Raw genomic sequence first — 23,411 nt, forward strand, 5'->3', positions numbered from 1 at the left:
CAAACTTTTTCATGTGAAGGACCCCCCATCTCAAAATATTTAGTTCCAGCTGGGACCCCCCAGAAGCAAAATTTGAGTTACAAAATGTTCACTTAAAAATACATATTCAAAGATTTGCGCACGTTTTCGCGACTTTTCAAAAATAGCAGATCTACAAGCTCGCAGCGCGGCACTCGGTGCCGCGCTGTGAGCTTGTATATCTGCTATTTTTCAATAGCTAAAGTTACTAGGGCCCCTCCACCTTGGGCCCTGGTAACTCAGTCCCACTTTCCTACCCCTTGTGACGCCCCTGGCCATCGGTATATCTGCAAATAAGATGACATTCTCTGATAACTGCTTGTGGTAAAAGAATGTTATCCAATTGAATGGAATGCAACCTTCTAACCTTTGTGTGTCTTGCACTGTCTGTACCGTCCGAGACCTCTAGACCTACTGCACATACAGGTATAGAGATGCTACTGAGTCTCTTTTTGTACACTATTTAAATTCTTTTGAGAAAAGATCCTGCTAATTCATATATGTCAAAGTCAAGGCCCACTTGTAGTGCCACAATGCAAAACGGCCTGTGTGTGAGTGTGTGAGCAAGGCAACACAAGCGACTGTATCAGGGCACATGAGTTTCAAAACTGTTGTAAATATTCTTTAGAAATGTATATGCCAACACAAAAAGCCTGATCAGTGTGCATTGTCCACATTTGAAGTTGTCCACATGTGAAAGGCGTAGGCTCTTCGCAATGTAATGGCATACACCCTCATAAACACGTTATATTTAAAATTATTTTACAGCAACCAAATCTTTATTATATTATCCAAATAGGATATGAAGGTTAACAAAAACAGATGAACATGTGATTAGAATCAATGGAGGGGTCTCATCTGGAGATGTTTATACCTCTGTCAGTGTGTCTCTTTGACTACATGGATGGATGAGGGACTACAGTTTAAATTCTGGACCCAGGTGATTGCATAAAGCCCCAGAGGTGCATTTTCACCGTTATATTGTATTTAAAAACATCCATAACATTGGTGCTGCTTCCATTTTGGTGGGTGCTCCTAAATTCTTTCTGGTGCTCCTAAATTTTAAACTTAGCACCAGTGCTACCAAGTAAGAATAAAGTGACCTGACGAAGATGTATTGACATCGAAACGTTGTCACTTTTGCCTGCACCCTGTAATAAATAAAAGGCTTTAAAAGTCTGTGTTTGCTTCAGTACGCTCCTTCCACATATTCAAGTCCCGTTCCTGAGATGCACCGGACCGGCCTGAGTGAACATAGGCTAGAGGCACGGTGGACACTCCTCACACTAAAATTAAGTGCTTTGCGTTGAAATTGAGTTGATGCCAGTGGCTGATGTTAATGTGTTTATCTGATTTAATTTGTTCTCATTGAAACATTTGATGAAGGGCTGAAAGATTTGTATAAACTTACATAATGTTATTTTTACAGGGCACAAAAAAGCGGATATGAATAACAACGAAAACAAAAGTATTTCCCAACCGGTGCATCCCAGGCAGTGTTGATTTTGTCGACTAAATCTGTGACGAAAAATGTTTGTCGACTGCGTTTCTTTCACTGACGAAAACTAAATAAAAACTAAATAAAAATTAAGCTGTGATGACTAAAACTAAGACTAAATATATTGACAATTTCTGTCAACAAAATAAAAACTAGACTAAAACATTAGGGAGGGACTAGTGGAGAAGAGAGTCATTTTATGTTTGGTTGCTCTCAGGTGTTGCGTGTTAAAAATAGCCGATCTACAAGCTCACAACGCGTCGCAGTGCGACGCGTTGTGAGCTTGTAGATCAGCTATTTTCAGCACACAACCAAGTGTAAAATCAGTCATTACGATGCCATCAAGGCCTGCCAAAATACATTTTAGTCGCCTAAAATCTTATGATATTTAGTCGACTAAAATTAGACTAAAACTAAAACTTTTCAGGTGACTAAATTATGACTAAAACTAAATGACATTTTATTCAAAAGACTATGACTAAAACTAAATCTAAATTTGCTGTCAAAAACAACACTGATCCCAGGCTGAACTATAGTGAGCGTTCCCTAACATACAGTAAACTTGCACGTTAAGTGTCCATTAGACACATGCACAGTAGGCTGGCGTGAAGAAACACTGTAACTAGACCTGCACTGTCACTCACTGAATCATTAATCTGTCAACAAAGCCAGACAGGCCTTTTTAACAAGGCGATCTTTCCGCCGTTCCTACTTCTAAATAGCAGAGGAACCTGAGCCGAGGCTGTGATGTCATTCCACTTTGTTATGAAGTAAAAGGTCAAACTCTCAGAGCGTCACTTGCACTATAAAGTGAACAGCCAGCGATGTCACTGCCGGTGAGAGAGAGAGAGAGAGAGAGAGAGAGAGCAGGGACATGCAGAGAATGTTAGAGAGGCAGGGGCTGACATTTGTAAAAAGGCCTTTTGGTGGAAGTATCGAAAATAGCAGACCTCCAAGCTCACAACGCGTCGCGGTGCGACGCGTTGTGAGCTTGGAGGTCGGCTATTTTCGGTGCTTGATACCACCCTGAACTAAGCATAATGAAATCAATACTGGAGATGTGGCGTAACAGCATGGACTTCTACATAGAGAGAACATATCTTTCAACATGATGCTGCATTCAAGTTCAGGAGAGTTTGTAAAAGGCAATTCTCTTGAATGCTGCCTTCAGGTATATGGCATGGAAAGAGGGCATATGGTGCATTTCTTTCACCATAGTAAAAACTGCATTCATGGTCTGGAGAGATGGATAAAAGGGCAGGGGCTCAAGTCCCCTTTTATGTCTATGTGTGCACGTGCCTGAGAGAGAGAGAGAGAGAGAGAGAGAGAGAGAGAGAGAGAGAGAGAGAGAGAGAGAGAGAGAGAGAGAGAGAGAGAGAGAGCAAACACTTAAAGCGGCTGTCCTGAAAGAACACCATTCACCGCCACAAGCACACTCTTGATTTTATGTCGAGGCTTCAAGTGTGACACGACGCAAAGGTCAGCCTGTTTGCGGTGGAGAGGACAAGACCAGATATAGACTACTAGACAATTAGGAGGGTACACACTTGAGCTTTCAGTGGTTTTTTAAATGCCTATATAAGGATGATCTGATAAAATTATGCAAGAAGAAAAAAAAAAGTACCAGAATTATATTTAGTGAAATTGATCAATTTCTGTGTGAACTATATCCACCATTTTGCTTCACTACAGAACTTAAAGAAATAGTTCTTGCACGCACACACACGCACACACACGCACACACACACACACACGCACGCACGCACGCACGCACGCACACACACACACACACACACACACACACACACACACACACACACACACACACACACACACACACACACACTCAATAGGCCTACTGCTGCTGCAGATTTAGTCTGCTAAAGTTTCCTTTGCAGAATGTTTAGAGTGTGGATCTCGCCTGCATGTTTTAACCTTATTTCTATCTTTTTCACCCATTTTTCACCCAGTGCCAAATGCTGTAATCCTGGGCGCATTGTTGGAGTCATGCCCAGTCCTGCGGACGTGACGCACCTGCTTGTACTTGGAGTGACAAATTCTCTTCTTTATTGTCTTGTTTGTTATAAAGTTAGCATATTATTATGTACAGCACTTGATGCAGTTCAGTTCTGTCATCTGGCTGTGTGACACCATAGGACCAGGGGCGTCAATTGGGTATGGCAGGGGTATGCAGCTGCCATACCTTGGCTACAGGGGGAAATAATAAAAATGTACTTTTCATCGTGCCTGTTGCTACCTTACCTTTTTATGAACTGATGCCACTGCATAGGACGTGACATCTCAGCCATAAAGAACAAGGAGAATCCCTCACATAGCCTACAATACATCCTCTCTGTCGGCTGGTAACCTCATACCGTATGTCCAAAACACTTAAAGCAGGGGTCTTCAACGTTTTCAGGCCAAGGACCCCTTAGTTGAGAGAGAGATGAAGCAGGGACCCCCACAACCTTTTCATAGATTCCATACAGTGTCATTGTTTGACAGCACAATTCACGTCAGTTTGTGTTTTCAGATATTTAACCACTTGAACCGTCAATACTTAATAAACTTGACCTTTCACTCTGTACTTATGTCTGCTCTTTTTCCCCTCTACACCAAACCTTTTTGCCAAAAATAGCCGATCTACTGTGAGCTTGTAGATCTGCTATTTTCTGGACCCTCGGGTTCAAGTGGTTAATATAAAAAAGGAGAAAAAAAGTTTCTATCACACAAAGATTTGGAGGACCCCCTGTAGTAACTCTGAGGACCCCCTAGGGGTCCCGGACCCCCTGTTGAAGACCCTAGACTTAAAGGATTCATATTCAAGAATAGCAAAAATAGCTACTGAACTACGATCTTGAAACGTGGCTTGCCTTGTGTGACGCTGTGGTATGATCAAGCAGTAGGGGCATGATTTTAGGAAAGAAAAATCACACCTAGTGTGAAGTGAGCAGTGCTATTTAGGAGTTAATTTCATTAAGCGCCCCGCGAAGATGTAGGCCAGATGTAGGCCAGATCTATAGGCACCGGACCCTTCACCCTTCAGAGCCTGCATGGACAAAGCCAATCCACCAGCCACCAAAACCAAAAAGTACAACATGTGTAGATCAGAGTTCTCATGGTGTGTTTGTATAATAACTGTGTGACTGTAAGAAGGACTGGGATGCATTTTAAATATTTTATTGAGCCGCCCCGCTGCCACCCAATAGGCTGTAATCCTTGAACCGCCCGAACACCACGACATGTGCATATTAACACTTTTTACTGTGGGGCCTGAAAGCACACACACACACACACACACACGCACACACACACCACACACGCACGCACACACACACACACACACACACACACACACACACACACACACACACCTGCGACCCCCCCCCCCCCCCATGCAGTGCGCCTCTAGGACATAAATCACAGTTTGTGAGCTGAATATCTCATGCAGGGTGTGTGTGTGTGTGTGTGTGTGGAGGCGGGGGGGGTGCAGCATTCCACAGCTCGTGCTGGGATTAGGAAATCAAAAGGGCACACACACACACACACACACACACACACACACACGCACAGTCGCACACACACACACACACACACACACACACACACACACACACACACACACTCTCTGACAAATGCTAGCTAGGTACTGGGTAGAGTGGGAGTGTTGAGAGGCAGCCGACGTGGGCTCACTTGGCGGTGTCATTTATAACCTGCACCACAGCACTGCTACTGACAGCAGTCAGGACCAGAGCCCCCCAGGACATTACCTACCACTACCAGACCCCGAACCACCCACCTGCCTGCGTGCGTGCGTGCCAGGGACGTGCTGGCCATTGGGAAAAGCGGGACAACTCCCGAATAGCCGGTTCATTCCCGGCCTGTCCAGGCCGGCCATTAAAATTAAAATAAAATGTCTTCGTTCCATTTTGGGGGCTGGGCGGCCAACAAAGTAAATCGTCACTGTCGGGCAGAAACCTTGTATCTCCAAGTTTCAAATGTGTAAATTTTTTCGCGAAGCAAAGCCCTGGTTCATCATTCAAGGCCGTCGCACAAAAGTAGTGAAAACAGACGATCTACAAGCACACAACGCCTCGCACTGCGAGGCGTTGTGTGCACTCCGTGTGTGTGTGTGATATCAGATCTAAGCCCTAAATGTATATAGGGATGAAGTTGTTACTGCATGCTTTGTAATAATAATCAAAATCCACAAAGTAGCTGGTAACTGAAGTCTTCAAATAATTGTAGTGGAGTAAATGTACAGTATTTGCTTCTGAGATGTATTGGTGGAGTAGAAGTAAAAGTACTGAAAAATTGAAACACTCCAGTAAATTAAAAGTACTGAAAATGTGTATGAGTATACAGTACTTAAATGTAGTAAATGTAGTTACTTTACACCACTATCTGTCTGTCTGTCTGTCTGTCTGTCTGTCTGTCTGTCTGCCTGCCTGCCTGTCTGTCTGTCTGCCTGCCTGCCTGCCTGCCTGCCTGCCTGCCTGTCTGCCTGCCTGCCTGCCTGCCTGCCTGCTCTGCTACTTGTGCCACGATCCAAACAAGTACAAATTACGAGGCGGAAGGGAGAGTCAGAGGTAAATTGCAGGAAGCGTTTGTGCCTGTGTCTTCATTATCCTGTTGCTTTTGGAGATGAATGTGTTTCTCTGGGGGGACATGTTGCTGCTGTTGCTGCCGTGTAGGTGAAGATCAGTGTCTTTCTTGGCCCCCCCTTAAACCTGCCCCCCAGCCTTCTGCCCCCCCTTCCGCCCCGTCATGATGATGAGCAATAGGCCTATCTTCCATGGTGCTGAGTGATGTTGTTTTTGTGTGAAAACAAAAAATTACGAAAGTTAAAACTCTGCAGTATATCGTCGCTGTCGGGTGGAAACCTTGTATCTCCAAGTTTCACATACGTTCTTTCGCAAAGTAAAGCTCTGCTTCATCATACAAGGCCGTCGCACAAAAGTAGTGAAAACAGCAGATCTACAAGCACACAACGCCTCGCGGTGCGAGGCGTTGTGTGCTTGTAGATCGGCTGTTTTCACTAGTTTAAATCATTTTTAAAATGATAAATGCAAAATACAACGACAATATACTGATTTGAGATGTATTGTATCACAAGGATGCTCAAGTAGGTAACATGCATGTGAAAAAACTATAGTAAACAATAAAAACAATGCATAAATAACAATGTATTAACAGCCCTAAAGCCATTTCTAAAATATAGTTTAAAACAGCTTAAAAACCTTAGATCAGCATACAAGGCCGTAATACCACAGAAGATGTTCATAATTTTGTATATGGCAATCATCGCCTAATAGAGGGGAAAGGAACTGGTTAGAATAACGTGTTCCTTCCACGCACTACGTCCATACGGGGAAGGTCTCCCCTGTCAGGTGATAAAAAGTGGCCTGCCCGCTCCTCATGCATTGAAGGAAGTATGAGCTCAGTTCGGGGCTCTCCCCAGGTTGGCAGAGGGAGAGCAGAGCCCAGAATTACAGCTTAGGCAATTATTGGCACTGGGTGAAAAATGTTTTCTTCATCCAATCAAAAGAACCCATTTATGAGCTTAAAGGATTACTTCACCACTTTTCAACCTATCGTCATATAATAGGTCCTCACTAATGTTCATAATAAAATTGCAAAAAAAAATCTACTCGGTCCAAGTCTCGTAGGAGAGCTGTGGGAAGTTCATCAATGGGGAATCCAAGTTACTAGAAAATGCAGGCTTTATATTCCTGAAAAGTTTTAAGAAGATATTGTTCTCGCGATGATAAAAATCTAAAATATTGTTTCAAAAACATTGTTTCAAAAAGAAATCTGTCAAACGACGATGTCACAAGACTATGGATTTCTGAACTTCCCACAGCTCTCCTAAGAGACTTAGATCGAGTAGACTGGTTTTTGTTTAATTTTATTATGAACATTAGTGAGGACCTATTATATGAAGATAGGTTGAAAAGTGGCAAAGTCCTCCTTTAATTTTAGTTTATAGCTCCAATTTTAGTTTAGTTTCATCAGTTCCCATTTCATGTTTCCTTCTTTCTTTCTTTCTTTCTTTTTTGTAGCAAGTACACTTTAGAAACAAATCCAAATAAGCCATTAGACTTTAGAAACAAGCCCCCCAAAAACGCGGACACAGCAACCACTGCCCCATATCTTACCCATCATGCAATTGTGTGTGTTCGCAAAACACCGCCGCCACAAGCGCGGGGAATGCAAATGGCGTCCACTCGCCGCGGACCCATTCATTGTCCCGCGTGTGTGTGTTTGTCAAAACATTGGTGAGATTAATTTGCATTTATGGAGTGAATGATTACACACGTACACTATATGAGGAAGAAAGGGTGCAGCTCAGGTTAAGAATGATTGACGCGTACATTGTGTCGCCTGGGGGGGCTTTGGCTCCCTGGGCGGAGCCTAGCGGTGGTGACCCTAAGGCATTATGAGCAGGGGGGCGGAGCTTATAGTGGGAGACCCCCAGGCATTATGAGCACTGGAGGGGGGGGGGGGGGGCAGTGCCAGTCTCTCAGGACGCTGATTAAGTAGGATAAACCCAGAGTCCCCTCACACACACACACACACACGCACACACACACACACACACGCACGCACGCACGCACGCACACACACACACACACACACACACACACACACACACACACACACACACACACACACACACACACACACACACACACACACACAAACACACACACACACACACACACACACACACACACACACACACACTCACAAGTGGCCCCTGGAGGCCGGCCCTGTGTGTGTGTGTGTGTGTGTGTGTGTGTGTGTGTGTGTGTGTGTGTGTGTGTGTGTGTGTGTGTGTGTGTGTAGCTCTGTCCCATGCAGGTCTCCAGGCGCCAGTGTTGATTTTGTCGACCAAAACTGTGATGAAACATGTTCGTCGACAACACTTCTTTCGAAGACAAAAACGGAATAAAAACTAAGCAATGATGGCTAAGACTGAAACTAGATGTATTGACAATTTCGTCAACAAATAAAAAAAACTAGATTAAAATGTATAGGGAGGGACTAGTAGGGAAGAGATCCAGTAGAACTAAAAGAAAAGTAATTTCGTGTTTGGTTGAGCTCGGGTGTTGCGCTATGAAAATAGCACGCAACCAAGTGTAAAATCAGCCATTACGATGCCATCAAGACCCTCCAAAATATATTTTTGTAGACAAAATCAACTGTAGATTCTAAAATATGACAAACTTTTCAGATTACTAAAATATGACTAAAACTAAATGACATTTTATTCAACTGACTAAATCAAACAAACTAAATCAAACGATGATAACGGTCTTTATTTACACAGCACTTTTCATACATCGAAATGCAGCTCAAAGTTAATACAGCAAAAGTCTAAACAGCAGCGACATCTTGGTGCTCATGAGCAATTCATCTCATAAGATGCTAGTTAAAAAGCTACGTTGGAAGCACGCGCGCGCGCACACACACACACACACACACACACACACACACACACACACACACACACACACACACACACACACATGCATGCACGCACGCGCATAGAGTTTATAGAGTTTATTAGGATCCCCATTAGCTGGTGTATAACAACGGCTAATCTTCCTGGGGCCCACACAAAACATGACAAAACATGACCTTCCACAAGACATTACAGAAAATAAAATACTAAATATAGACATGAACACATGCACACATGTACACATCCCCCCCATACACACACGAAAGAGAGAATATTAGATTTTCTTAGATTTATTATATGACACACCGGGCTAATTATGTCGCATTATACAGTATAATACAGTACTTATTATTACGTTTTTTCTTTTAGTTTAGTTTAATTAAAACAAAATTAATTTAGTACCTTTATGATGTTATGACAAGGTGGATTATAGATTTAATAGGTGAACTAAAACAGTGCTGTGTGTCTGTGTATATGACACATGGGTGGGTGACGTGACGTAGCGTTTTCGCTGTCCTCGGTGTCAAACATGTATAAATAAAAAATATATTTGTCAAAAACCTTCTGAATATTGTGCAGGACATTAAGCTTTATGTGAACTTACTCAAGATTAAAACATTTCATTCCTCATTTCTTCAGAATCTTCAACCAAACATGGTAAATGTCATCTGGTGTGACTGTCCCGACCTTGTTTCTCAAAGTGGGAACTTGAATAAAACTAAGAAAAAGAATTGCTAAAATTCATTTAAAAATGAATTTAGGCAAAAAAAATGTCTATTTGTGAGCCTATATCTTTTCAAAGTCCAAGCATAATGTTTTCAGTCATTTCTGATCAAAAAGATTTTGTCCCCCAAACCAAAATCATCTGGTGTGACACTAGTTTGGAAAAATTAAACAGGCAATAATTTGGACACCTACTGGGCTAGAGAGGTCCTTCTTCTGTAAGGCTATTCAGCACTCCCAGCACAACTGCAAGACAGGTGTCTGAGGTGAGTTATGATTTTAACATTTTCATGAAATGCCATCTTGTTGAAACTTTGACAAGTGTGGCACTTCTGGATGTCATCTGGTGTGACACCTTTTTCATTAATAAAGCAAAAGTTATTTGAAACTTTGGTCATAATTACATGTAAATCTAGGTTGTTTTGTTATAGCTAGCATGTTGTTAGCATGCTAATGTGTACCTGGTAGCCTCAAGGTAGTCCTAAATGCAGAAAACGTCATCTGGTGTGACACTTCGTCATCTGGTGTGACATATCTGCCTGTCACGCCAGATGACTTGATTGTCACACCAGATGATATATACTGTATTTTCCTACAGACATGACAATAAATAACAAGTCCCATGTTTCTTTTGTCCATTTAAAACATTTTAACATGTTTAAAACAACGTTTTAAACATTTTTACATAATTTAATTTAGCTTCATTCGGTGATACAGCAAATTCATCAGACAGAGCAGAAACCCCTTCACAGAAACCTAACCCAGTACCGGAATCGCACAAACTGCTTCCTCATGAGCAGCATTCCTTATACATGGGGATTCAAGAGGGTCACCTGGAACTTTTCAGAGCGTTCCCATGGAAAGGGCGCACCTGATGGTGTGGGAGGGGTGCTGAAGCGTAAGGCAGACATGTATGTCCTCGGAGGCAGTGACCTACAAACACCGAGGGATCTGTGTGAGTATTTACAGAAGTCCTCTGAAAAAGTCACTGTCATGTGGATCGAAGAAGAGAAGATATCCAACATGGATGAAATGGTCCCTCCATCAGTGCGTCCAGTGACTGGCATCAGCACTACGCACCAGGTTCTTTCTATCTTCCCGGGAAAGATAGTTTACAGAGACCTGAGTTGTTTCTGCCAGTTTCCTCAGATCTGCACCTGTCACAACCCACGGAAATTACAGTTCGACCAAGTCTCCAGGGCTGAGGTGCCAGGTGACAAGACAAGTGATGAGTAAGTATAACTAAATCATTCTCTTTGCCAATTTTATGATACCTGTAATTGTACCTGTTTAATGACAATAAAGTAACTTATGTCATCCATTCATTCCTTTTCTTCCTTAACTAAGTGGTGGCCCATCTGCGGAACTGCCCCCTTCCCAGGTCAGCTGCAGGCCCAAAACAGCTTCCGGAGCTCAGTGAGTATAACATACTTGGCAAACTTGAGGACTTGCTAGTAATTACATTTTACTACTAAAAACAATCTACCTGACAAATAAATTACATTTAAATGTCTTCTACTCAGGTGCTGGACACAAGTGCATCTATTGGAGAGGCCCAAGCTGAGGATTCAGACACCTCCTCAGATGAATACACACAAGGACAGTTTGTCATAATCAAATATGAGGGAAAGCCATATGTGGGGCAGATTGTTACCATTAATAAGGAGGGGCTAGAGATAAACTGCATGAATCAACTTGGAAAAATGAAAAATGGTTTTGTCTGGCCAAAGGGGCGAGACTGCATTTTCTACAAAGAGCAGGAAGTTGTCTGTGGCATAGCAGAACCGCAACAGGGCAAACGGTTTGCTACCCTCACCAAATGTGACTGGCTGATGTACAATACAGTCTAAATGTCTATACCCTCACCAAATGTGACTGGCTGATGTACAATGCAGTCTAAATGTCTATTCTAATCTAATCTAATACTTTTGTACTTTCACTCACTGGACTGGACAATGAGGTAAGGTAGGACCCGAGACAAACATAGCGAAAATAGCTGATCTACAAGCTCTCAACGCATTGTGCTGCGAGAGCTTGTAGATCAGCTATTTTCGGAGTTGCACAACCCAGCACTCTTTAGCTAGTGGAGATGTGGTGTAACGACATGATTCGTAAATAAATTTGTTCAACTCAAAATGCTGTGTTCAAGTTCAGGAGACTTCGGAAAAAAGTAATACACCTGAATGCTGAGTTGTTTCCAATAATTGGTGTTAATAAAATGTTGCCTTGGCTCCCAGTGTGGCTATGCACCTTATTGTCTCTTTAAGATCCTTCTGCCGTGGGCCGGCAGAAGACTTAGGTGTGCGTAGCATTCCTGTGCACATCCTCATCATCCATCTACTACTACAATTCTTTGTTATCCTATGTTAAGGCCCAACAATACTATCCTGTTCAGAAATATTAAGGCCATGTTATTTAATGTTAAAGCAATTTTACTGTTGCTGTTTTTCCTGGGTAATTGTTTAATCAATCAGTAAAGTTCAGTACTCACTAATAGGTAGGTTAAAACACAGTTTGCTTTGACACATGAAGATATGGTCATTTGGTGTGACACTAAGTCATCTGGTGTGACATTCCAAACAGTGAGAAATCATACCTTTATTAATGATGAAACCGAAAAAATGTGTATGGTTTACATAGAAAATAGTATCAGGAAGAGTCACAAATATTTGTGTAATTTTAAAGAAAGTTTTTGTCAGAATAAAATTAAAATATGTTGAAAGATCGACAACATGGGCCTCACACAGAGTGTTGATTATGAAAAAAATATACAGATTCAATTAATTTTCACAAAACTATAGTGGATCACAGGTTAGTTATGATAAAGGACTTTGATAAAGTGAGTAACTTAAGAAAGGTGTACTCCATTTTCATTTTATGAACAATTATTGTCATGTCACACCAGATGACGGTTTTAGGCACAAGTACAACAAACTGCTCAATAAAGTCTGATTCCAATAAAATATCTAAAAACAAAATGTGTTTCCATAAAGTTGAGAGTGAGTAGAACAAAAGTAAATAATTTTTATGCCTGCTATTTAAAGTTTTTTAAAAAACATGTTTTTTGGGGCGTCACGTCACTGACCCACATGCAGCAGCGGAAGTGATAAATATTGAATTTCTTTGTGAAGACTTTTTTTTTTTACCAGACCTTGTTGTTCTATTCCTCTCTAAGCCTCCTTGGTTTCCTGCTCTAATACACGGCATATGTTCTAACTAGGAGTGGGAAACTTTAGAACACAACAGGGATTGCACAGCTATTGTAAGGTAATGGCTGCCCTAAAATCCTTTGTATTTCCAACAGAGGAACACTTAAAACAAGCCTTTCAAGATAAGCGGCCTGCTGTTGTACCGCGGCTTAGAGCCAGCCAGTCCCCCAGGACAGGACAGGCATATCCATCAACAGCAGATGCCCCAGGGTGTGGGAGAACAAATTTGTCCCCTTTTCTCTCTAGCTTACATAACACCACAAGAAGACTGTGAACAGGCATGCACGGCCCACAGGTTTGATTTAGCAGCCACAGATTCCACATGCAGACAGACAGACAGACAGACAGACAGACAGACAGACAGACTGTGAAGCCGTTTTATTCTTAAATTAATATAATTTATGTACGGACATGTTGTCGATAAACACAGCAAGAACTGTCCCTCTGTCTGCATCTAATCTATTATTCTAATTGACATGCAAAAATAATTGAGAAAAATATTTCTCAACTTCACAAGCATTTTCTTGTATTTCTTGTTTGAAAATCTTTGGGAAAACAGGCCTAATTCTTGATTTTTTTTACACAAATATTTCTCTTCTGCATGGGGGTCTCCCTAGCATAACATATTTTTAGAATGGGGTCCACGGCCGAATACATACAATTTTAGAGGTCCTTGAAATTAAAAGTTTTGAGAACCATTGCACATGAGGCTATACTCAGCATAAAGATTCGTTCATTTTGACTGCCTTCACACAAATATCTACAGTTTTATAAACACACAAACATGGATGGATGGATGGATGAATGGATGGATGGATGGATGGATGGATGGATGGATGGATGGATGGATGGATGGTGGATTCTCAGGTCAAATGCTCATAATGAGTACAGAACTAAAAGATCTGAAAACTAAAGATCATTTAAAAGAGACCAACCAGCGCCCTCTACAGGTCCTGAAATGATATACGTTCAACTGAATGATGGGCCAAGTCACAGAGTAAACCTGTTTGATTGTTTTTATTTACTTTTCTGTTTTCCACAGGGCTGTGGAATTTGATTGGAGTTTTTATTTTATTTATATAGATTTCTTTTCTCTCTCTCTATCTTTTTTTTTTTATTTTATTTTTTTTACAATTTCTCATCAATCAATGATGAATGTTAACTGAAATTATGTACTGCATAAAAACATTCTGCCCATAAGGCCAAGGCCTACTCCAGGGGTGGGCAACTTTGATGATGGAGAGGACCACTATATTTCCAACTTCACTCCAGAGGGCCACATTGCATTTGCATATTGCTACGTCCTACTTTGTCATTCTAGGATGTCATACAAAAGAAACAAAAATAGCCAATCTACAAGCTCAAAACGCATCAGCGCGGCACGTTTTGAGCTTGTAGATCTGCTATTTTTGCTTCTTTTGAATTGGAATCCTGAAATATTTTTTGTTATTTTTTTAATTGGAATCCTAAAATGTAACATTATGATTTAATTTCAAATGTATTTAGTTATACTCATGTTAACTTTATGAACTTAAATACAAATCATTCGGACATAAAAAAGACTAACATTTTAATACTGCTATACTAGTCATTGAGCTACTAATTTAAGTGGGTCATGTTTGCATGTTTGTAATTAACAGCTGAAATCAATAATAGGCCTATCTTAGTATTCCAATACCGACGGGCCCATTACGTGGTGGTGGGGGCCGCATGTGACCCATGTATGGACTACTCAATATGGGTTGAATCTTCGATGGGGAATTTTCACAGACTGCTCAAAACTTCTGATAAACTGTGACGTAAAGTAACTAAGAACATTCAGCCTATTCAAGTACTGAAGGAAAGTGAACGTTACAAGCTCACAACTGCCACTTCGTGATTGTGTGCTTTTACATCTGCCTTTATACTTGCCTTTATGAAATAGGGCTTAAATAATGCTACTTAATGATAAATGATAGTCTTTTGTATCATTATATTTAATACTAATAATGTTGTTCTTTGACCTGAATAAAAAAACAAAACAAAAAAACAATGCAAAACAAAAGGTAGGCTATTTACAATAGAAGGACAGGGGGAGGGGCTAGGCTAGGTTTATTGTGGTCAGTTTCGAGATAAGAGTTTCTGCCCGACATGCATTGGTCTAAATTGAAACATGAATCTTTGGCCCTTTGTTTTTCTACTGCCCTGTAGAGGGCGCCCTTTCACCCTCCTTCCATCCCAAGGTCACATACATGCTGTCTCCTCAGGGCTCAGACTTAACCTTTGAAACTTCCTGCTACAACAGATTTATTATCTTATAATTTTATGTTGTGAGCGATGCCTATTCAGACCTGTAATTTTAAACTATCATATAAAGTTTAAAATTATAGCTCGTCAAGCCTTAAGCAAATATTATGCTTGTGGCTTGACATTTTTATGCAATTTCTTACATCTAAAATCTAAATAAATAAAGTACTTTGAGTACTTCTTACTGTGCTCTGGTGTAGGCTACATGGACAAAAAAAAACACTTTGCATTATCTTTAATGTCTTATAATTCCTCATGGGACAATGCTGTGCATATAAAAAGTTTACTCTTTTATCTAGATTTTAAACTTTTCATGGGCATAAGGCACAGGTTACTCATGGCACACACGCACACGCACATTGTGACACTTTGTGAGCTTGTAAATCACCTATTTTGGTGATATAAGGATGCATGGGGTTCAAGTATCAGTTATTTTCAATCAGTTCTGATGGAAATGGATCTCAGGGAGAAAGATTTGTATGTCATAATCTGATATAAGATTCTAAAAGACAATAGTGTAATCCAGGGGTGCCGTGGATGAAAAAGCTATTTACAGGGGTGATCTGAGTCAAAAAGTTTGAAACCCCCTGGTCCAGACAATTCGGATATCTCCGCATATCTCCGGAGATTGCTGGAAGTCTGGCTATATGCGAGACAAACAGCATACTGATACAAGTAAGACTCCCTAATCGGGAGATAAGCGGCCGTCAGGTCGCATGTAGGCTATACACATAATGTTGTCTGCAAAAAGCAACCTCATGGTGGCGCTAGAAGAGGGGCAGGTGAGAAATCGGGGGCGGAGGTTGTGGTTTGCCAGCCAAGGAGTGTGTGTGCAAAGTTTGGCATGGATAGGGGAAGCGGTGCCGGAGATAAGAGTAGGGCCAAAGGTGTGACGTGATGTGACGTGACGTGATGTGACATGATGTGAAGTGATGGACAGACTGACAGAGGGACTGACGGACAGCCAGTGGAGCTTTTCATAGTAACTTAGAGTGAGAAACGCCCCCATACCTACTTTCAAAACCGCCATACAGGGCAGAACTGTTACACAATACTGACTGCTATTTTCCTGATGTATATACTTGATTGCTCACTTATTCATCCTTCTTTTGCTTATTGTATATACTGTATATCTTTGGTCACAAATGTATTCTTAAAGAGCACCAGAAATTACCCCTCACTAGGATAAATATACTTTTATTGCTCCTAGTATTGATTATTTATTGTATAGTATAGTTTGATTGATTGAAGACTTCATTAATAGTTTGCTTAGGGAAAGGTACATGACAGTACAGTTCACTGGTACACGGTCACCTAAAAGGATACGTCCAAGAAAGCCTATGGCTTGTTTCAATCGGGATCCTTTTTTGAACTCATATTGAATGACAGACACGAACACATGTGCACTATGCAGAAGATATTAACAGAAAAAATGCACAATAAATGTTATTTACAATAGAAAGGTCAGGGGGTAAGGTTGTGTTCATTTACCAGTTTCGAGTAGCAGCCGCCTCTAAGTGGTTTTCAGTGACGTTTTAAAGGAAGGTAGGGATTTACATTCCTTTAAGGCCTTCGTTAGGGCCAAATAACGAATCTGGGTTGTATGTCTTTATATGAATTGAATAGGACAACAATGCATGGAAACAAGCCCTCTGGCTTGTTTGATTTATCCTTTTAGCATCATTGTACAAGACAGTGTACCTCTATGCTTTTTTTAAAACTGTTAATAAACTATTCAATCAAAGTGTGAACAATGTGTATTTTCTATATAGTATTTAATCCTCCATAAAGTGTCTATGAGGCAGCAATGCACTCACATAGTGTAAGTAAAGGGTTCAACCCTATTTAAACACTGTTGCTATTGGAAACCGAACACAAACCCTCAAGTGAAGATGACCATCATATACTCCACCCTAAACCCACACCTCACCTCAGCCTATAGACATGTCTTTTGTTCATTTTATAGTCTGGTCATTCATTCACGAGTCCTCATTTATGACACACTGCATGCATCCGGAGGGACTTATACATTGATGGCTCAAAATTGATAATAATCATTTAGGCTTTCCAAAGGTATACATGTTATTCAAGGTCAAGTGTTCAAGTTTCAAGGTTGTACTTTATTGTTACATGGTGTGTACAGGTATAAGAGTAAAACTTATTTTGGTTTGACTTCCTTCAGACAATGCAGCGGCATAGATAACAACAACCGAATAATGACGCAAAAAAGAGCAAACAGAGATAACAGAACATCATCAAATGTATTGTAGGCCTACACGTGCATATAATCTTGGTATATTGTAAACACCAACAGCATTTCTACCCAGTAGCTGCCACCTAACTTTGAACTTTGCCAAGAAGCATTTTTTAAATCAAAGAAATAATCTACCGAAGACACACATCTCCCAACCTTCAATCCCTAGCTCCAATCTCCTGTTTTATTATGTTTAAATAGGCTAATCAATATAACCCATATAATCAATCATCATGAGAAGTACAGCCCAATTTATGGAATTTGTTACCTGAAATGTATATCATAAAGTGATGCAAGTGTCTCTGATTACCACCTACACCAGCGCTTCCCAATTAAACCTTTTAGCTCAAAACCCAAAAGAGAATTTTTACTTTGCCCTGGACCCAAACTAGCAGATCTACAAGCTCAAACCATTAAAATAACAAACATTCATAGACTATAACAGAACAAGAAACTAAGTGCCGAGGAACTAAACACTCACACTTTTTTCTCTTTTGCACATTATTTGTGCCACAGTCCCTTTTTGCACTTTGTAAATAAACAAATACTTCACCAAGAGTCTCTGAACTTCTTTCTTACCTGCATGGCTCAACACAGCTTTACTAAGCCTTGAGTTTTAGAGCACAGACATTTCTACTAATGGAACAAGAAACAAAACCATATCAACACACTGGCCTTTATGTGTAACTCTAACTGGTCCAGGCCCTGGGAAAACCAGGGGTCCCAAATCTGGACTCGTACGGCCCATAGAGTTATGGTATGGCCCAGGTCTGTAAGAGTGTCACATTTTAGTAGCATTTGTACACTCTCAGAGCTAAATGACCACTGATGATCTTTACTATACTGTAGGTCCCATAGATAGCAAAAATGCTTCTAATGGGGGTATGTGGACTGTGGGGGTCCTTGAATAAAAAAAAAGGTGGAGGATAACTGGTACAGTATAGCCTAACTATACATAGGCTACAGTAGGCTATCCACAATGATGTCTCACGTACACATATCAGGCTATAGGCCTACACCTACAGAATACAAATTTACAAAACATAAACACAATATTGCAATAGGCCTACAGTAGGCCTACTGTTGTAGCCTATCGGCTAATTAGGCTAAACCCAAGCCTTCCGAGGCTAGGCTAAACCTGGCCTGCAAGCTGTCCTTTGAACTGAACTTGTGTTCAGTTTAATTGTCGAACATGTTACTTAATTCTCATTCAATATTTGTAGACTACTGCTTTTATGTGTAGGCTACACATAACAAAGACACGTAATTGGGACAACAAACACATAACAGCAAAAAAGGACAAAAAAAAAGTGTAGAAAAAAAGTGTGTAGGGAAACATGACAGTCAACGAGTCACGACCGTCATGGCTCGACCTTAACGTGGCGTTGAGCTGTTTAGCCAATTTGCAACGTACATCTACACAAACATTCACATTTCAAAAATAAAGTGCTTCCTGAAGGCTCACAATGTCCCAATATGGGACGCTTAATCACAATTACACGTTTCTTCCGTATTGTTTAATACAAATCATTTAATCCTAGCAGTCGCCATTTTCTAAAAATAAATTGTAATGTATCAGCGCGCAGTACACCTCCCTACCGATGGGGTCACGTAGCTGAAAAAGGAAAAAACAGGCAATAATGGACATCAATTGGATTAAAATCCTTCTTAATAAAGAACACGGAAGAAACGCAGAATTCTGCTTAAGCGCAACATATCTTTACATTCTTGAGCCTTCAGTAAGTACTTTATTTTTGAAATTTGAACGTTTGTGCAAAGGTAAGTGACAAATTGGCTAAACTGCTTAACGCCAGGTTGAGGTGCACCCATGACTGTTTAAGGGCTCAAAAGGCTGGACGGATTTATAGCTCTGCAAATCAGGGCTTGTGTCTGTCACTGTCGCTTAGCAACGCGACGCTGCAACGCCCCCCCCCCCCCCCCCCCCCCCCCCCCCCCCCCAACACTAACATCAGCTGGCCTGCATGGAGGCGGAGAGAGCAGGAGAGAAGTAGACTCTAAAGTTATGAAAGGCCTCCCAAAACTGTCTATTTAACACATAAACATTGCTGTGTTGTTGCTGAAAGTTTAGAGTAATCATGTCCGACTCGGAGGAGGCCGAGCCCCGCTTCACAGAGGACGGCAGGGTGGTGTTTATCGGGGGTAAAGTTTGTGGTCTGCTGGGTCTACAGCTCCACGCATGGGAGCAAAGCGTCTTGGAGCAGCAACATGTCCAGACTGTCATCACACAGTTCTTCCAGAACACACACAACCTCATGTTCTTCAGCCTGGCTCCAGACGGCTCTCTGACCGCTGGCCTGGAGGTAAGAATCTGCACGTTCAGTGGTCAAATGTCTTTTACTCAAGTAAAAGTATAAATATTGCAGTCTGCAACAGCAAAGAATACCATCACAATATGTAAATGTTAATAATAATACTCTGTCCCCTTCCCCTAGATATAGCCTAACACAACCATATAGCCCATGTAAAATACAATAGAGGCCTATAAATCAATAATAATAAAGTATAAACAATAATGTAAATTACTCAAAATGATTCTCAATCAGTTTTAGGTCTGTTTTGGCTCTTACAAATACTCTATTATAAGTAAAAGTCTGGAATTCTAAATTTACTTGAGTAAAAGTAGAAAAGTATTTGTATCAAAATGTAGGCCTACATAAAGTAAAAGTATCAATATACTGCAATATAGAAATATTCTGTTACAGTTAGTGAGGTAGAAGACTGGAATTAAAAATGTACTTGAGTAAAAGTATGAAAGTGTTGGCATGAAAATGTACTTAAAGTACCAAAAGTAAAAGTACAAAATGTTTGAAAATGGCAGATCTACAAGCTCACAACGCTTCGCATCGTGTGGTGTGGTTTATACTATGTTTTATTGCGACCGAAGGTCGCTGTTTAATATGAGAAATGGCACATGTCTCCGTCCGGACCAACGTTTGTCTGTGTACGCGGGCTATAGGTTTGCCTCTCTGACATCACGCTCTGACATCACTGTGATGTCAGGGGAACCACACTAACAGACTCCCTTTTATGCCCATATATGGAGATCCCTGATCTTAAGCCCATATCTAACAGGACTTCATATGGGAATGCCCATATAGAGGAAGACAGCCCATATCTGTGTGGCTGGTTCTACAGACAGGGATCTCCATATATGGACATAAAAGGCATTGCATGTATTCTGTCAGATGTCATAGACATCATAGGACTTTCAGTAAGCATGTTTGGGGTCTCACAGCATATCTCATATAAAGTACATGGATCTCCATATATGGGTACGAGGGGTCTCCATATATGGGTAACTGGTCGATATACATCACTGGCCATCTGACATGGTGTAACCTCGCCCTATATCAGCATAGTAACTAGTAAATAAAGTTTTCAAATAATTGTAATAAAAGTACAATATTTGGATCTGAGATGTGGAGTAGAAGTAAAAGTATTGGTAATTGGAAATACTCAAGTAAAGTACAAATACCTCAAAATTGTACATAAGTACAGTACTTCTTACAGTACTAGTAAATCTATTTAGTTACTTTAAACCACTGCAATTTCGATCCCCTTGAATTTGACAAAAATACACAGCTTGCAATCTGATCAGGCCAGTGATTAGGCAAACTGATTAGGCCAGTGGTTCCTGACCCCCACTCCCCATTATTTTGTGGGGTCCGCAGAGATGATTAGCTTAATGTGTGACTTTTAAGAACTTTTAAATACCCAATTGGACAAATTGACAAATATCATGTTAGAAAGAGGCAAACATTGTGAAAATAGATCATCTACACGCTCACAGCGAGGCATTATGAGCTTGTAGTTATTTATCTGTGGAACTGAGTCAGACTAAATATCATGCCTTCAATTCCAAGTGCATGTCCAGTTCAAATTTTATGGGGGAGGGGGGACCAACCCTTGGATTAGGCTAGTGGGAAGGTTGACTCCCACTATTTTTTATTAGTGTTGCGCTACTTGCCAGTAGCGCAAGGGGTAGCGCAAGGGCAATCACACTAATAATAAATAAAGACAATAAATAACTAGACTGCACTCTGCCGAGGTGCCAACTTGCTCCTTGTGCACTTGTGGCCATATATGGCCTACTTGTGCGCCAGCAGAGCGTGCAACTACTACCTTCGGTGCTGTTCTGTCCTGTATGTAGGTGGGTGGGCGAGTTGGCACTCTATCGAGATATGAACTTGCGCTTTGTTATTTATATCAAGTTGCACTTGTTGGTGTACGTCACCATGAAAGGTGCTCCCTCATTGGCCTTTGTACTGTCGATCGGATACAGACGGCACCGAAAGTACTACGCGCTGCGCTGCCTGGAGCAAGTAATTACACAATTAAACAAAAACATAAGGGCCAGGGTTTTACCATCAGACAGCGTAAAGGCCAGTCAGAGGAAATGAGTTTAAGTGAAGATTTGAAGACCGCTAAGGAGCGAGCAGAGCAGACCTAAATAAGGGTACCAGCTCAGTGGCCTAGTGGTTAGAGTGTCCGCCCTGAGACTGGGAGGTCAGGGTTTGATTCCCCGGTCAGGTCATACCAAAGACTGTAAAAATGGGACCCAATGCCTCCCTGCTTCCCGAGTTACTGATTCCCGAGCGCGGCACGGCTGCAGCTCACCGCTCCAAGAGATGGGTCAAAGAGGCGGAGAACAAATTTCTATTTCAAATAAATGAATAAAAATAAAAATAAAGTGTTCCAGAGCAAAGGCTCGGTCACCTCTGGACGTGTTAACTAGTTGTGGGCACAAGCAGGAGCAACTGGTCAGCCTGCCGACCTCAGGGCCTTGGCTGGGCTGTGTATTGCTCTATAAGATCAGATAGATAGGTACTGGGGGGCCATCCCATTTTGGGCTTTAAAAACAAATAATAAAATCAATTCTACAACTGTCCAACTTCAACATTTAGGTTCCATCTGCTGCTCCAGCTCTACACAAGCACGTGTACCTCCTGAAGAAGAGGAGAGGCGTTCCACTCGACTCAGACAGCTGCTGCCGAGAACTGGTGCTGTTTGGCTCGTTGGTGTCTCAGTCAGCCATGCAACAGCTGTCAAACACCGTAGAACAGGTACATGTACAGTATCACTCACAGCCACGTCACTAGACTAGATCATGGGTTTTTCAGCCTAAGGACCTGAATAGTAGATGAAAGGGGGTGATGCGCCTGTATGTAGGATGTACAAAAAGCAGCGAGGAACTAAACATGAGAGTTGGAGACACAGTAATGATGTGAACGCAAAGAATCCAGGTCCACTCCATTCCTTATATACTACTAATGTGGATGTTACGGTTGTTACGGTCGGCGGAAAATGTCCGCTCCCAGGCTCACCCCCACTCCGTCCAAATTCCCAACTACTGCGCAGTGCGCACAGGTGAACGCCAGGAATAGTTATTAGTGTTATCAGAATCAGAATTATTGTCACATCACAGGTTTACAGAATTAAAACAAATGTGTGAAATTTGTTGTCGTGCATTTTCTTTTCGTTATGTCCGTAGGGAAGAGGGGGGGGGGGGGGGGCAGAGGGGAAAGGAGAGCAAACTGAGTCTAATTTTTTCTTCCCATTGGAGGTGTGGGTGCCGCTGCTGTCAGCCAAGACCAACCAGGTGACCTGGCCCAACCTGCTGTGTGAGGACATCAGCCGCCATGCAGAGAAGATGAGGAACAAGACCTGCGTGGTCAGAGGACAGTGTCTGGGACGAACTGTCCTGCCTGTCCCACCGGGGACGTGCGACATTGACGGTTATTACCGTACCATGCAACTGTAAGGATTAACTATGCTTATTACTGTACCATGAGTCTGTAAGGCAGTGTTCTCAATCTGTGGCAAATTATTTTGGGGGGGTCCCCAGACGATTAACTTAATGTTAATCGAGAGGGAGACGGGGAGCGACATCCAGCAAAGTTTGTCCGGAAATTGGACTCGGACCTGCATTAGTGA

The 23,411-nt window shown here is 41.5% G+C and overlaps 1 protein-coding gene across 1 annotated transcript in view; it reads left to right on the plus strand.

Moving 5' to 3' along the window:
* Nucleotides 1-19,552: 19,552 nt before the first annotated feature.
* LOC308296806 (dynein axonemal heavy chain 11) overlaps nucleotides 19,553-23,411 on the plus strand; it is a gene marked incomplete at both ends in the record, with an annotated part of 198,253 nt that continues 194,394 nt past the window's right edge. Inside the window, 3 exons of the mRNA XM_080740133.1 lie at nucleotides 19,553-19,777; nucleotides 22,382-22,540; nucleotides 23,041-23,234. Of these exons, the coding sequence (XP_080596259.1) occupies nucleotides 19,553-19,777; nucleotides 22,382-22,540; nucleotides 23,041-23,234 (578 nt within the window). The remainder of the gene's footprint in view (nucleotides 19,778-22,381; nucleotides 22,541-23,040; nucleotides 23,235-23,411) is intronic.

This window comes from Nannobrachium achirus (genome assembly GCF_963921795.1).
Source record: "Nannobrachium achirus genome assembly, chromosome: 2".
Lineage (NCBI taxonomy): Eukaryota > Metazoa > Chordata > Actinopteri > Myctophiformes > Myctophidae > Nannobrachium > Nannobrachium achirus.